We start from the raw sequence: 14,268 nt of genomic DNA, 5'->3' as shown, positions 1-14,268 counted from the left end.
AGACACGGACGAATTTGCACTAACAGAACACTTTCCTTATAGAACGTTTACGATAAAATAGCCTACAATTCTACCCAAAGAATTTACAGCGTGTGACGACACGTGACACTAATAGCAATAGCCCAGCCCCTCGTCGTGTGGCGAGAATCAGGTGAGGATAGCGTGCTGGGATCATTGAACGAACATGGAGACGAGTCGTCAGTGGCCCGATCGCGTCGGAATACTCGCCCTCGAGGTCTACTTTCCTCGCACGTGCGTCAATCACACCGAATTGGAGACGTTCGACGGCTGCAGCGCCGGCAAATACACAATCGGTCTCGGCCAGACGAACATGGGCTTCTGCACGGATCGCGAGGACATACACTCGCTCTGTCTCACCGTCGTGCAGAATATGTTCGATCGCGGCGTCGCGCGACCGGACGAGATCGGTCGCTTGGAAGTCGGCACGGAGACGATCGTCGACAAGTCGAAGAGCGTCAAATCGGTGCTCATGCAGCTCTTCGCCGCGAGCGGCAACACGAGCGTCGAGGGCATCGACACGACGAACGCCTGCTACGGCGGCACGTCGGCGCTTTTTAACGCTGCGGCGTGGATCGAGAGCTCCGCTTGGGACGGTGTGGTTACACACGTGGATAAACACGTGGCCGAGATACGAGTGCCGTGTCCTTTGCAGGTCGTTACGCTTTGGTCGTCGCAGCCGATATTGCCGTGTATGCGTCGGGCAATGCGCGGCCCACTGGCGGTGCGGGAGCAGTTGCTATGCTATTGGGCCCAAATGCTCCATTGGCTCTGGAACGAGGTGGAGAGGACAGATGTAAATAATTTAATTAATTGGTAAATTATTTTGATTATGTAGGTATGAGGGGTACGCACATGGAACACGCATACGATTTTTATAAGCCCGATTTGTCGTCGGAGTATCCCGTCGTGGATGGACGCCTGTCGATTCAGTGCTACTTGACCGCAATGGACAAGTGCTATCAGCGATTCGGCAGTCGCACAGACAAGAAGCAGTTGACTCTTGATGAAATTGATTTTGCCTGCTTTCATTCGCCGTTTACTAAGCTCGTCCAGAAGTCCTATGGCCGGTTGATGCTAAATGATTTTCTTCGCGATCCAAGTCCGAACACGTCGTCAGGAAAATATGCCGGATTAGAATCGTTTCTGTAAGCACCTCTTTCATTTGTTCTATATGATTTGCTCTACGTTTTTTTTTCTCAGCGGACGAAAACTGGAAGAGACCGTTTTTGATAAAGACGTCGAGAAGGCTTTTCTCAAGGCTAGCAAGCCTATGTATGACGAGAGAGTAGGTCCTGGCACTCTGCTCGGTACTCAGGTGGGAAATATGTACACTGCCTCACTGTATGGGAGCTTGGCTTCCTTACTGGCACTGTAAGCTCTTCAAGCAATTGAGACGCTTTGCTGGAATTTTTTTTGTTTAGTAAGAAACCGGAGCAGCTGGTCGGCAAAAGAATAGCTATGTTTTCGTACGGATCGGGACTGGCGTCGTCGCTCTATTCTTTTAACGTTTCATCAGACGTGGCCGCCGTCGCAAAGCTCACCACAAGCGTGTCTCATTTGCCAAAAATGCTCGAATCGCGAACGAAAGTTCCTCCAGCGGAATTCGCCAAAATGATGAAACTGCGCGAAGAAACTCACCATCTGGCGCCTTACAAACCAGTGGCAGACATCGACTTGCTCTATCCAGGTGCATACTACCTGGCAAGCGTCGATGACAAGCACAGGAGGCAATACGAGCGCAAAGCAGGAGGGACAAGCCGACTAGAAAACGGACAAGACTAAACGAAGTTGGGGGCGCTTCGCTCTCAACTTATTATTACTCAGTGAAGCTCGCCCCGCCCCCGCGTGATTCTATATTTGCCACGCGTGGGTTGTACCAAAAAAAATGAACAGTTCTTTTTCTACTGGTCTAAGTGTGTACTGTAGTATTTTATTCTTCTTCTTCCCACATATTCTGCGGCACGACGGCTTCGTCGCAAGAACGAGACGGAAGCGTCGCTTCGGCTTGTTCGTTGGCGTCGTTTTTCGTGCATTCTCTTTTTGTTTCTTCGGCGGGAAGAAAGGAAAATTCTGATTCCATTTCGACGAAGATTTTCCACTTCGAATTCATGTTGTAACGCGTTCGTCGTCTTTCCGGCTTCGATTTCAACGAATCGACCTTGTTCCAGTCGCTTTCCGGTACGCATTGATCTTTTTTGACGTCCATCGAGAGATCGAGAGAGAGACGCTAGCGTGAGAGAAACACCCGGCGTTTTGAATCAAAAGTCGGATGTCTCTCCGCTCTCTCTCAGGGCGCGCGGTAGGGTAGGACGCGATGCTCACGTGACAGAGAAATCCAATCATGGCGACGGACGAGAAGTGTGAGAGTTTGGTCGTGTGGGTACGTGTGCGCTCGATCTCGTCGTCCGCAAACGATTTTGACTGTTAGCTCGGTACATTTCCCAACTTGGACGACGTTCCTAAAGACTCGGCGAGTGATCTGTGCGACGGTATCGCCATCGCGCGATGTCTCACCCAAATGTAAGCTCGCCGATCGTCGATTCACGTGACGAACTTAACGTCTAAAGCGCTCCCAACTGGTTCGACGCGGACTGGGAGTCGAAAATCAAACCGGGAGTCGAAGGAAATTGGAGACTCAAAGTAGGAGACCTCTTTTTCGCAACGATCCGCGCGAGACTGTATCGAATCGTAGGTGAGCAATCTCAAGAAGATTCTGAAAGCGATACGAGAGTACTACGAGCAGGTGGGTCGATGTCAATTATTGTTATCGAATGTTTTTTGTTTGTACTAACTCAGAAGAAACAATTCGTTTTCCCCCATGTGCAGTATAGGCGACCCGTTGTCCTAGACCTTCCATGTTTCTTTTCTATCGATTTATTTGGTTCTCTTGCCAGATTTTGCATCAGTATATTGATGATTTTTCCATGCCGGATTTGTCTTCTATTGGTATGTAAACATTTCTCCAAATCCTGTTTTTCCCTCTCCACGTGCCGTCTTTTTTTTTCGTGCCAGGCGAAAAATGCGATGAAGTCCAGCTGGGTCGTCTGTTGCAGCTTGTCTTGGGCTGTGCAGTTCATTGCGAGAAAAAAGAAGGTGCCGTACTCTGTTTGATCGAAAGGGGTACAGAATCTATTTTTGTCGTCATCTTCTGGACAGAATACATTCAACGAATCATGAATTTGGAAGAGTCAATTCAGCACGCCGTAATGTCGGCCATTCAGGAAGTACTTCTTACTTGTCTCTCCGATGAAATAAATACCTGCAAGAGAGATTGGTTTTCTAGTTGATGCTTCAAGAGAGACCACGAAGTGTTTCAGCTGAAGTCTACAAGCAACTGGAGGAAGACGTAAGAGAAAAAAGGCAAATTTTTTAGCGTTGTACTGAATCTCACTTCAGCATAAAGATGTTCAGGAGCGAATTCAGTCTATTTCGCTAGAAAAGGAGGAACTGGCTCAGTCCTGTCACGAGCTGAGGCAAGAGGTGAGAGAAAACAGCCACGCTAAATAATAATAAATAATAATTTCATATATCTGCCAGCTGAGATCTCTTCACGATGAGCATTTCTCCGTTGTCAAGGAGAACGAAGAGCTAAGTCGGAAACTCGGCACTTTGAACAGTCCAGATGATCCAAAGTAGGAAAAGCGTTTTATTATCAGTTCCTAGCATTATTGTCTATGTATGAAGTTCTGAATATGGGAGACGTCAGCAGTCAATGTATAAACAGCTGGAGCAGCTAAAAGAGGAGAAATTTGAATTAGAATCGCGTAGGAAAACTGCATAAGAAGGAAAAAAATGTGTGACCTTGTTAAGAATAAAACCTTGAGGCAGTTCGTGATGACTACAGAATGAAAATCGAACAACTGGAGAGCCACGTCGCCCGATTGCAGACAAAGGCAAATCTAGTGACGACTTCTAGAGTTTTTTCACACACGCATCTCGCTTTTTAGAACGAAGATTTGACCGGTTTAGCCGAGAAGGCGCAACGATGGAAAGACGAAGTTGACGAGTACAGACACGAAATTGTGAAATATGTGAGATCAATCGATTTCAGGACGTTTTTGCTTCCAAATTCTATCGGAACTTCTCCTCCAGCACAATCTCGAATCGACGTTGGATTCGTATAAGAAGAAAGTCGAGGAGATGACCGAGTTGCGAAAGCAAGTGAAGGCGCTCGAGCAGAAGAACTCCGCCTACATGTCGCAAACGCTCCAATTGGAAGACGATCTCCGAAAGTCGGCGTCGTTCAAGACGCAGGTCGACTTGTACAAGAAGAAGCAGCAGAAGCTGGAAGCGGAATTGCAAGAGGAGAGACTGAAGTATGATAAGGTAAGCGTCTTGAGCACTTGCAATTGGCTTTCTGCGTTGTTTACGCAACGTCTCAGGTTTCTTTTGACCTGGAGCGAGTTACGAAAGAGTGGGAAGAAGCGGAGCAAGAGAGAAAGGTTCGAATTCGTGTTTTAATTGCGTTCTGATGAGACGTCTTTTTTTTGCAGCAACTTCTGACCGAGAATCAATTGCTCAGAGACCAGAAAGACGAAATCGATTTCGCTCGAACGAGTGAGCGAATAGGTTTCGAAGCAAGAGTCGTTTTTAAGTTGAGTATAATATTCAAGGTCATGCTGGCTTTGTTGAGAGCGCGTCTCCAACTGAACCGTCGCTGCACGCGTCGTTTTCTGCTCAGTTGATTCCTCCTGATGTCGAGTGCGTGGAGTATTTGCTTCAGGGGGCCCCCTTTTTTTGAGTTGCTTCTAGATCGAAAATAGCTAAATTGGAAAGGGAGAACGCGCTGCTGAAGGAAAAGCTTCCCGTAACGGATTCCGAACAGGTACACGTGTTGCGCACAAAGAAATAATGATGATCTATTTTTTTCCCTCATAGCAAGTGCATCTTCTGGAAAGCCAGTTGGAAGACGTTCACCAAAGCAAACTGCGATTAGAGAATGAACTAAGGTGAGATCCGGCGAGTGTGGCAAGAAGGAACCTTCTATAAGAATTGTTTTCTCGTCAGAACGTCTAATCAAAAAATGTACGAATTGGAAAGTCAGTTGGCCAAGGGAGCTCCAACGGGAACGGTTCGGTGATTTGTCGCATGTTCTTCCTGTTACAATATTTCTATTTCTCTAGCCCGACGAGCTGCAGAAAAGTCTCGTCGAACTGCGGCATCAGAGCAGGCTCACAAAGGAAAATCTCTCGCGTCGAGAGGAGGAACTGCTGGCGACGCGGAGAAAATTGAAAAGCGCCGCCGAAAGTTTGAATTCGTACAAGAAAGAGCTTCACGCAAAGGATCAAGAAAAAGCGGCTCTCGAAAAGAAGTACAAAAGATATCTTGACAAAGCCCGAACGGTAAAAAAAGCGATTCGGTTATACTTCGGTATCGCAGCCATCGCCTTTTCTTTTAAAAAAGGTTATTGAGTCTTTACAAGACGGGAAAACGTCGACAAAGGTACAGTAGAGAGGGTTTGTTTGTACATTGGGGGAGCGTGGGCTGTTAGCGCATGAAGAGCTCGCTTAGGCCACTTAATCATTTAGGGATATTGCATGGACGCCTAAATATCTTGCGACTGTATGTAGGATCAAGATGTTCAGAAAATATTGGCTGAGAAAGACAAAATCTACGCCAGCCTAGAGGTAGCCTAACTTCCTAAATAATACATGTGTAATATGACCGTCCTCTTTAGAGAGAATTTCGTCAGTATCGCGAGGCGAGGGAGAGAGAAGAGCGTCTAATAGCAAGCGCGTGGTATAACATGGTATGATTGGCGTCGTTCGCTTCGGACGCTCCATATATGCGTACTGTACTACACTTCACTCGCTTCCAGGGTATGCAGTTGCATCGAAAATTGAACGAGGAGAGGCTCGCCAGTGCGACGGGCGGCGTCTCGTTTTTGGCGAGACAACGACACGCGGCGAGCAAGCGCAACGTGACTGTCGGCAGTCGGCTCGTCTCATCGGATTCGAAAGCGCAAAAGTAAGACGATCTCGCGTCGTTGTTTGGCTATGCATTGGCTGGACGACCTTGTTGCAGCGATTCGCAGGGATAAGCGTCGCTCTCGACTTCATTTTCTTCTTCTAATTCAATATTTCCCTACGAAAAATTTATGTTCCGTTTTTATGCATATAAAAGGAACTGGGGGAAAGCCCGGTTCTTTAGGAATGTTTTTGCTTTGCGACGAAATGTATCTAGGGTACGTGCAGGTGGGGGCCGAGACAAAAGAAATCTAAGGAATTCGACCTACTGCTGCGTGGGGTAAGAAAGATCATACGCGGGGTACTGCGTTGACGACGGGGATTTCTCTGTGTTGTTTGTATTATGAGTCCTTGGTTTTTTGTGTACTTTCGCTTTGTCTCTCTCTCCTTTCGATTGCGTGCCGACTCAAGGGCTACGTCAGGCGACTTCGATTCGTTTCGCTTAGCTTTCATCTACAGAGACGAACATCCGTTCTGTGCGTAGAATCGTATCTTTTGCTCTATTCGCGCAGCACTGTTTTTGTCTATTGTTGCTGGAGACTCCCATGCCCGGGGGTGGGTGGTTAATGTTGATCATCTGCCGTTCACGTGCTTCTATGCGATAAATTAGGTCTGCTACGGTCACAGTGTTCATTCCCTTTGTCTCCGCGGAGAGATGAACTTCGCAATCGGGCAGCAAAGAAGCGAATTTATCTGCTTTCTTCTTCTGTGCATGGCAGTTGGAACTGCTGGTAGGATGCAGTGAGACTAACATTTCCTAAACGTTGCATCTGCCTTTGTGAATTAGCAGAAGAGTCTGATTGGTGCAGTCAAGAATGCAGCCCAAACCGTATGCTATCCATTCCAGTCAAGCACTCGTTCTTTTATGTTTTTGTTCCCCCCCCCCCTCCCAGACTGGTGGGCATTTCGATCTGGCACGACAATAAGCTACGACTACAAGTCGCTAGCAGTCTCGACTATGCAGGGATTGACGTCGAGTGCCAACGGAAACAAATTTAAAATGACTCTGACGTACACGTTTCATTCGCCTTGTTGGGTCGAAATGACGGTAAGAAACGAGCCAAGTTTTAAATACACGTACGAGAAGCTGTCTCAATCGCTTCGTTTAATAGATTGACAACGTTCGAGCGTTTGACTATAATGGAACGTGGCCCATGACGTCGCAAACGAATTACAAACTAAATACTCAGCTGACCGATATCTATGCGAAATTTCTCACAAAGTGGTCGTCGTCGTTTTGGTGGGACGACGGAGACGTTCGTTGCGTACGATGGAGCGACGAAGAGCCTCTTTGGGTCCGCAATTTTAAAAGAGGTCTTATCAGTCCGTGGCAAATTAATGTCAAAGAAAGATCGTCGTGGCAGGTGAACGCACGAGGAACGTCGTTTGCTTTTTTGCATTCTTTTTACTAGACTGGAGTGACTGGACGATGCAGAGTGAGTTCAAAGTGGATTCAGCGTGAATCCGAAGTGACGGTCAGTCAAATAAGACACATGGGGGAGTGCGAACAGCGTCCCCGGAGAATCACTTCATTTGTTCGTCTGAATCCTAACCACAAGGCAAACAAAAGTACAAAGAAACGTTTCTATTTCGTAACGACTGTTCTCAGGCGACGGAATCGAGCTTTTATGGTCATTCGAGTACGAGCTGGTATCAGCTATGGAATCCGACGGCTTCCACTCCTGGTTGGGTTTTCAAGAACATCACCGTCGACGACCAATACGTCGTGACTCCTCTATCAAAGTACGGCGGCGGTCCAGTGACGTTTGTTCGACAAGCGTACTCGTGGAGGGAAGGACCGCTAACGTCGAGCAATGTGAAACCAAACTGTGAGAATGCCCACGCGATCAATACAAATACGCACTAAAAACGGCGCTTTTTATGCTCAAGGTCGCCGATTAGCGTGTGCATCGCTGCTGTACGAATTTCCTGAATCAGACCCGAAAGTTCAGTGTCAGAATGACGTGAAGCATCGGGTACGTCTGTGGAGTACAATCGCGAAATCTGTCTTGATCGTTTCTCTGCAGATCGAAAGAAGTCTTCAAATCCTACTGGACAACTTTGAACAGCCTGAGTCAATTGGCTACGGCAGAGTGTTTCAGACTGCTGTGTACGATATTAGGCAGGCGTGCCACAAGCAGCTGATCAACTTATGGAAACACTTTACTCACCGAAACGAGTACAAGAAAAGGTTGAAAAGACCTATGAATATATACTGTAAGGCAGGTTCTGAAAAGCTGATTCAATAGGGAAATATATCTTGACGCCTTGGGCTTCGTCTGCACGGAAGATTCAATCACCTTTCTCAAAGACAAAATACTAGGAAATGAAGTCGATTCGAAGAGAGCTCGCAGTCTCTTAGTAGATACGAGCTTTTGCAACCAGACCTCGCCAACAATCGTGAATACGATCAAGGTAAATTAATGTCACCTATGCCACCGCCACTCTTTGTGTTATTGCATTATTGGTCACGTTTATAGGAGCTTAGCGTCGGCGTTGGAATTTATGAAGACGACACTCTTCAGTGTGGAGCGTGGTTTACTCTAGGATCGCACGTCCATCGCCTAGGACACGCAGAAACAGAGTCTGAGGTGGGAAAGAGTATTTCCTTTTCCTGATGAGTAACTGATTTCTTACTAAGGATGCGGTGGATTATCTTCTGCGCGAAATCGATAGGAATCGCAAGGCAACCACGGAACGAAGTCTCGTCTGTCTCGTCGATGCTATCAGAAATTCCGGATCTCCGCGCGCCTTTGACGATTTGTGGGACATTGCTCAACAAACAACTTTGTCTATTGATGTTCGCGTCAGCGCGATTACGGCTCTGGAACGCATGATTGAGTGGATTCCGCGCGAGATTCAGCAGCGCTTGCTCTCAATCTGGTCCGTAGACAAATCTTCAGAGGTTCGCATTGCCGCCTGGGACGTCCTGATGGAAACGGTTAACGACGAATGGCCCATTCCGTGGTTCGATTACATTGAATTGGTGGAAGCGCTGAAAACGGAGCCCAATCAGAGGGTGGCGACTTACGTCTGGTCTTGGCTCCAGGCGTGGGCTTCTAATCCGGAGCTAGACGAGCAATGGTTTGTCTTTCTCCATAGGGGGCCATGCATGCATTGTTTAAAGTTTATTCTTAGGGCTCGCTTTGCGCAGTATTCCCTTCGAGCTAGCGGAGCTTGGTACTGGGGTCGAAAGTTTAATGTCGGATACTATTCTTCCAAATTTGCTGTTCAGTCTGTTTCTCTTGGTATAATCGTCGCACCGATAAACTGTATGACGCTATAGTGCGCTCTTTTCTATAGCTGATTTTGGACTCGCTGTTCCTGTCGATGCTGCCGCAGCCTTTGTCACCACTAAGGTCGTTTTTGATGAAGGAGAGAGCACGCTTCCTCGAACTGCTATAGCCAACGTCTACGTTCTATTTCTTGGCCAGAAAATACCTCTGATAACAGTATAAAGACTTCTCCGTTTGTATATATAGCCAGTCAGAAATGATATAATTTTCTAAGGTAAAAGGATCGGCTGACGAAGCGTCTTGGATGCTGGAACACCTGTTCGGTCCCACGGGATATTTCGCGACAAACAAGAGCGGTGACTGGGACAAATGCGTCTGCTTGAACTGGAAAAATCATCAGGTAGAGGAGAACATTGCTTTCATTGTACACTGTATGAGCTGATTTAGTATACTTTGCAGTGCGAATCGTTTGAAGAAAAGACACCGTCTACTCGTTTTTCGATTGCCGTTTTGAACCGCGAACTTTACCAGTGGCACTGGACGTCGAGAGACATGACCGAATATCCCTTCTACAATCTAACCGACGTATTGTGGTCCATGTTTCTCAAAGGCTGGTGGTCCGGTTCTCTACTCGATGGCGAAGGCTTCACCGCAGAAACTCTATTCGATTTGCTGCAGCGCTTTCGCCAGTTCAACGTCGGAAAGTTCCTGTGGGACGGCACACTGTGGGACACTGTCTATAATTTTAATAAGACGATGATGCCGTTGGAAGTTGACGTCAGCACTCCGACCATTCTCGGCTTGCCACTTCGATTGTCGGCTCGACTCGTGAGCCACGTGAGTGTCGAGACCGAAGGTCGAGTTTTTCATGGAAACGACGAGACGGGAGTGTGGTACTATCGCGTGTGGAACGCTTGGAATAACGTTCCTAATTTTCACGGTTTTGTCACAATCCGACCAAGGTAGAAAACGGTTTTTTTTCTTTCGTTTTTTATTTCACTAAATCTTTCTCCAGAATGACGCTCGAATTTACCGCTTCGATGGACGTTGATGTAATCTACGGCAGCTCTTCCATTGAAATGACTCTAGATTTGTCGTCCAACAATGCGTTTGATTTTGATTTTGAACTGGAAATGTCAGCCCGTCCGAAAGTATCGCTGAAAGCTCTCAGTAAGAATCTCCCGTCTGTCGTCGCATCGTACAGGTAAAAGACTAAGACTAAAGTTCCTACACATGTGACTCAAAAAAATGTATGAAATGCAGAACTGAAATCGCCTTTAGTTCCCAAACTGTGAACGTCAGTAAACAGACATGGCCTGTTTTAGGCAACCTAGAACTTGTCGAGGTACTGTCAATCAGCGTGCATGCGTCCCCATAGACTTCTCAATCAAATCTTTAGGACTACGTCTGCTTTGGAAAAGAGTACCTGGGCACAGAAATGTGTCTAGAGTGGCAAGGATACAACAGTTCGGGTACCTGGGCTCCCTACTACCCCATGAACGGCCCATCGTTTGCGAACTTGCAGTGGCTCGCATCCACGAATAGTTTCAATGACTCGTGCGACGGCGACGAAACGTACGAGACGGCTCCCAACGCCGTACTCGTAACTCTAGAAAAAAACGCCGACTACAATTTCACCCTGTCCGTCAAAGGTGCGGAAGCGGTGCCGAAACGAGAAATTCGCGTCGACGCGTCCATGGCAAAACGGGGCTCCGCGAAGGAATATATGAGCGTCGATTTGACGTGGACGGCGACGAGGCGAACAGGCGCTATTCGTAGTCTTTTTGAATGGAGTCGGGCGGCGGTGAACGCGAGCTGGTGGGTCATTGCCGACGCCTCTCGATCCGCTTGGTCGACGTTCGGCACGCTCAATCGTACCCACGTCGTCGTGAATGCATCTTATGCGCCCTACGAGCGACGAGACGGCGAGTGCGCGTGGCGTGCGTCGCCTCTTGCCGCTACGTCGTATCGGGCCTGGTTGACCGGATACGTGCGACGGAGATCGACGATATACGTGTTCGGCGAGTTGGATTGGAGCGGCGAGCGATATCTCGTGAATGCGACGGCATCGGTCAATCAACTCATGTCCGATTGGAGTGTGAATTATCGGAACGAGTCGCTGTGGAACGTCGGTCTTCCTATGCTCTATCCTATTGACTTTCCGACGTGTTATCTCTTCGCTAACGACGTCGTGACGTTCGACGGGCTGCATTACCAATTGCCGGTAAAGACCGGATCGTTTGTTCTCGCCCACTCCGACAATTTCACGGTGGTCGCGAATCGACAGAGAGGCCGTCTGGCGTCCGTGGACGTGTACACGAGCTGTCGCAATTATTCTATTCTGCCTGATTGCGGTTTTCAAGTGGATGCCGTTTGGCAAACACTGCCCTATAGAAACGACGTCGTTCACACGGCTGAGTGCTGGACAATGGAAGGGAAGAACGTGAGTCGTTTAATTACTAAAACCGGTCTTCAGATCTACTACGTGTACGACCTCGATTGCCACGACGGCGACGCAATCGAAGTCTCTGTCAATGGGTTTTACTATCGTCGCATGGGAGGCCTCTGCGGCAATAATAACAATAGGGCTAGTGAAGAAGACGAGTGGCAGGCGTCGTTTACCGATTTTGTCGGTAAGTGGGGAGTGGATAACGTCGAATGGAGCGCCGTTCGGTCGCGCGAGAATGGGAGCAAAACTGGCGAGAAAGCGTGTACGGAGGCGATGTGGTCGGAAGTGACGGAGCCCATTCGTGACGAGATCGATATTGAACCGTTTTATAGAGCCTGCGTGGCTCTAGTGGAGACGGAAAAAACTCGAGGCATTTGGAAGGCCGTATGCAGAGTCATGAGAGGACTTGAACTGGCTGCATTCTCTCGCGACGTCATTTTGCACGGTAAAGATAAAAGATCTCCCAACTTGGACTAATAATGTTTTATTTTTGTCTCCTATAAAAGGTTGCTGGTATGACGAATGGTCTGACTGGCAGCATAGTAGAGAGGACGGCGGACGAACCGTCGACTGCCGTTTTCGCAAACTCTTGCAGTCGTGCAAATGCGAAACCGACAAATGCGATCAATATCAGATTCAGTGTCGATCAAAAGAAGGTATGCGCGGTGTCAACGTTTATCTGTATTTTTAGTTCTTCTGCAGGTTCAGACTTGTTCCAGTGTCAGCCTCAATTTCAATTTGGATATCTTTACAAGGGAATCACCAAGAGCAAGTTGTGCATGAAAGTGGACAATTTTCCATCTTGTCCTGGAAACTGCTACGCTCTTGGCGGTAAGGAGGCTCTTTTCCGCTTTCGCTGCGTCGAAGAATCGCGTTGGCAGGAGCTGTATAGCAATTCCGTTCCTATCGTTCTTTTCCCTTATACCCCGCCCGAAACTTGCTTTTGTCATGCCCCCTGTTCTCACTACTAGTACTGTACCACGTGTACGCGAACTGACATTATGTGACGTTTAGTGACGTTATAGGAAGCATCCCGGATGTTAGATAGTTGTCTCGCGCAGAAACGATGTTCTTTGTCCCCTCCTCCTCCATCCTGTTTTGACATCCAGCGCGTCCATCGCAACGATTGTTGTCCTTTGAACAGCGATGACCAGCGTCCGACACGCGAGCTCGAGTGACGTTCCCGGCATCAACTTCGCCCAAACAACGGCCCAAATGCAGCGAATGCTTCGCCAATCGTCGATGGCGCGCATACCGTCGACGTCGTCGAGCCTCGTCAACATCCAACAGCGTCGCGGCGGCTCGCGCTCGAGCATGAGCAGTCTGATGTCGTTCAGCGGCGCGTTCGAACGACGCGAACGCGAGCGCCAACCGACGCGCAGCTTCGAACCGACCTATCGCACGGGCCCCGAGCGAAAGTTCCCCCAGAACGAAATCGAGGCGATGATCGAGGAGACGCTCGAACGCTATCTCGCCGAAGAGCGTTACGTGGCGAGCGTGTGCAAACAAATGGGTCTATCGTTGACCGACATTATCAAGGGTAAGGCGAAGGCGATGATCGCCTCGAAGCGTTATAAGATCGTCGTCGTCGTTCACATCGGGCAGCTGCGCGGACAGACGATGCGTATTGTCAGTCGATCGCTTTGGGACGACGCCGTCGACAATTACGCGAGCGCTTCGTTTAAGAATTCGACTCTATTCGCCGTTGGGATTGTCTACGGGGTTTATCAAGAGTGAGGAGGAGTGGAGGAGGAGCTGGGGTGGACGACGAAACGTTTGCTGTTGTTGAATTTTTGTTTTTTTTTTGGTTTATTATTTTATGAACGCACTTCCGGGAATGGTTACGATTATTGTCTTTTAGTGATCAGCTGACTATTTGCCTCGGCCACCTCTTCCCCTGACACCGCCTCGACCTGGAATTTAAAAAAGGTTATGAATCGATACGCTATAGCAGAGGTAGATTGAGTATTAGGACTTTAGATGACTTACCTCGTCCACCTCTGCCTCTGCCTGAAGAGGATATAAAGCACTTTTCAGTTAGGTATGCGTATAAATTAAATGCGTACCGCGTCCTCCTCTGCCTCTTGACCTAGACGTTGATTCCTCCTTGACCATATCAAGAACCTGTATTAGAAGATCTTCAAAAAAGAGTCTTGCAGTCTTTGCTCTAATGTGCACCTCGTCAGGAATTCGAAGGTATTTAATTGTGCTTCCTCGAATGTAGCACTCGGACATGCGCCAGAAACGGTCACCGTCCTTATGATGAAAAAATGTCTCTGCTGCAGTCTTCCCAGTTTCTGTTGTTTTTCCTTACTTTTGACGTGCATATGACGTCACGAAGGTTGATGTTCATCCACGAATCGCAGCTCACTAGATGACCGTTGTACGTTTCGCCGTTTTTTAATTCGACGAGCTGCAGAAGAAACACGTCTAAATTTCGGCTTCTTCCTTGCGAACTGCACTTCTACCATGGGATGACCTTGAGCTGTCTTCAGCAGCGATAGCGGAAACTTAAAAAGCGTAGAATATAGCCACTGCGCGAGAAATAAGCTACTTTTCGATCTCACCATGTTTAGCTTCGACTGCTAAAGCGCGC

General features: G+C 48.1%; 4 protein-coding genes and 1 pseudogene across 6 annotated transcripts; 4 read left to right on the top strand and 1 right to left on the bottom strand.

Moving 5' to 3' along the window:
• The first annotated feature begins 126 nt into the window (after nucleotides 1-126).
• LOC136190650 (hydroxymethylglutaryl-CoA synthase, cytoplasmic-like) lies at nucleotides 127-1,925 on the top strand. Its single transcript, XM_065978877.1, has 5 exons — nucleotides 127-614; nucleotides 674-799; nucleotides 857-1,166; nucleotides 1,222-1,392; nucleotides 1,443-1,925. Exons 1-5 carry the CDS (start codon nucleotides 185-187, stop codon nucleotides 1,801-1,803), a joined length of 1,398 nt encoding a protein of 465 aa, XP_065834949.1. The 5' UTR covers nucleotides 127-184; the 3' UTR covers nucleotides 1,804-1,925.
• A 430-nt stretch (nucleotides 1,926-2,355) lies between these two features.
• Nucleotides 2,356-6,178, top strand: LOC136190546 (protein Hook homolog 3-like). The gene is made up of 26 exons (XM_065978745.1): nucleotides 2,356-2,401; nucleotides 2,450-2,541; nucleotides 2,589-2,661; nucleotides 2,714-2,764; nucleotides 2,916-2,967; nucleotides 3,034-3,114; nucleotides 3,178-3,245; nucleotides 3,305-3,367; nucleotides 3,418-3,501; nucleotides 3,559-3,653; nucleotides 3,706-3,785; nucleotides 3,850-3,914; nucleotides 3,969-4,052; nucleotides 4,114-4,347; nucleotides 4,404-4,463; nucleotides 4,515-4,578; nucleotides 4,635-4,722; nucleotides 4,774-4,846; nucleotides 4,900-4,970; nucleotides 5,029-5,092; nucleotides 5,145-5,363; nucleotides 5,425-5,463; nucleotides 5,592-5,648; nucleotides 5,699-5,770; nucleotides 5,840-5,988; nucleotides 6,046-6,178. The coding sequence occupies exons 1-26, from the start codon at nucleotides 2,363-2,365 to the stop codon at nucleotides 6,059-6,061; spliced, it is 2,133 nt and encodes a 710-aa protein (XP_065834817.1). The 5' UTR covers nucleotides 2,356-2,362; the 3' UTR covers nucleotides 6,062-6,178.
• Nucleotides 6,179-6,394: 216 nt separating this feature from the next.
• Nucleotides 6,395-12,755, top strand: LOC136190545 (uncharacterized). Of its 3 annotated transcripts, none has more exons than XM_065978743.1 (21): nucleotides 6,395-6,542; nucleotides 6,598-6,718; nucleotides 6,778-6,816; nucleotides 6,881-7,035; nucleotides 7,100-7,351; nucleotides 7,400-7,546; nucleotides 7,597-7,816; nucleotides 7,878-7,963; nucleotides 8,015-8,178; nucleotides 8,237-8,402; nucleotides 8,468-8,578; nucleotides 8,629-9,071; nucleotides 9,126-9,235; nucleotides 9,291-9,439; nucleotides 9,498-9,623; nucleotides 9,671-10,185; nucleotides 10,239-10,427; nucleotides 10,487-10,568; nucleotides 10,623-12,117; nucleotides 12,179-12,328; nucleotides 12,375-12,755. In XM_065978743.1, the coding sequence occupies exons 2-21, from the start codon at nucleotides 6,643-6,645 to the stop codon at nucleotides 12,641-12,643; spliced, it is 4,944 nt and encodes a 1,647-aa protein (XP_065834815.1). In that variant the 5' UTR covers nucleotides 6,395-6,542; nucleotides 6,598-6,642; the 3' UTR covers nucleotides 12,644-12,755. The 3 variants fall into 3 exon arrangements, with proteins under 3 accessions (XP_065834815.1, XP_065834816.1, XP_065834814.1); XM_065978744.1 differs by having other exon boundaries at nucleotides 6,775-6,816; nucleotides 9,683-10,185; XM_065978742.1 differs by having other exon boundaries at nucleotides 6,775-6,816.
• A 63-nt stretch (nucleotides 12,756-12,818) lies between these two features.
• On the top strand, nucleotides 12,819-13,409 carry LOC136190104 (dynein light chain Tctex-type 5 pseudogene; annotated as a pseudogene).
• A 42-nt stretch (nucleotides 13,410-13,451) lies between these two features.
• On the bottom strand, nucleotides 13,452-14,267 carry LOC136190547 (U6 snRNA-associated Sm-like protein LSm4). Its single transcript, XM_065978746.1, has 7 exons — nucleotides 14,240-14,267; nucleotides 14,141-14,182; nucleotides 13,987-14,085; nucleotides 13,851-13,928; nucleotides 13,739-13,796; nucleotides 13,662-13,682; nucleotides 13,452-13,585 (listed from the first exon to the last, which is right to left on the bottom strand). The coding sequence occupies exons 1-7, from the start codon at nucleotides 14,240-14,242 to the stop codon at nucleotides 13,545-13,547; spliced, it is 342 nt and encodes a 113-aa protein (XP_065834818.1). The 5' UTR covers nucleotides 14,243-14,267; the 3' UTR covers nucleotides 13,452-13,544.
• Nucleotide 14,268: the final 1 nt, after the last annotated feature.

Source organism: Oscarella lobularis, chromosome 8 (assembly GCF_947507565.1).
Source record: "Oscarella lobularis chromosome 8, ooOscLobu1.1, whole genome shotgun sequence".
NCBI lineage: Eukaryota > Metazoa > Porifera > Homoscleromorpha > Homosclerophorida > Oscarellidae > Oscarella > Oscarella lobularis.
The sequence above is the reverse complement of the archived record's forward strand: the minus strand, read 5'-3'. Positions and strand labels throughout refer to the sequence as shown.

Excerpts from the sequence above, each read along its gene's own strand:
- LOC136190650 (XM_065978877.1), top strand. The coding sequence starts at position 185 with ATGGAGACGAGTCGTCAGTGGCCCGATCGCGTCGGAATACTCGCCCTC. Across the intron at positions 800-856 it reads TCCATTGGCTCTGGAACGAG|GTATGAGGGGTACGCACATG; the intron begins GTGGAGAGGACA and ends TTGATTATGTAG. Across the intron at positions 1,167-1,221 it reads GCCGGATTAGAATCGTTTCT|CGGACGAAAACTGGAAGAGA; the intron begins GTAAGCACCTCT and ends TTTTTTTCTCAG.
- LOC136190546 (XM_065978745.1), top strand. The coding sequence starts at position 2,363 with ATGGCGACGGACGAGAAGTGTGAGAGTTTGGTCGTGTGG. Across the intron at positions 5,364-5,424 it reads ATCTTGACAAAGCCCGAACG|GTTATTGAGTCTTTACAAGA; the intron begins GTAAAAAAAGCG and ends CTTTTAAAAAAG. Across the intron at positions 5,649-5,698 it reads AAATCTACGCCAGCCTAGAG|AGAGAATTTCGTCAGTATCG; the intron begins GTAGCCTAACTT and ends CGTCCTCTTTAG.
- LOC136190545 (XM_065978742.1), top strand. The coding sequence starts at position 6,643 with ATGAACTTCGCAATCGGGCAGCAAAGAAGCGAATTTATCTGCTTTCTT. Across the intron at positions 9,624-9,670 it reads TGAACTGGAAAAATCATCAG|TATACTTTGCAGTGCGAATC; the intron begins GTAGAGGAGAAC and ends GAGCTGATTTAG. Across the intron at positions 10,569-10,622 it reads GCAACCTAGAACTTGTCGAG|GACTACGTCTGCTTTGGAAA; the intron begins GTACTGTCAATC and ends TCAAATCTTTAG.
- LOC136190547 (XM_065978746.1), bottom strand. Across the intron at positions 14,086-14,140 it reads CAGCTCAAGGTCATCCCATG|CTCGTCGAATTAAAAAACGG; the intron begins GTAGAAGTGCAG and ends TTTCTTCTGCAG. Across the intron at positions 13,586-13,661 it reads CAGAGGCAGAGGTGGACGAG|GTCGAGGCGGTGTCAGGGGA; the intron begins GTAAGTCATCTA and ends TTTAAATTCCAG.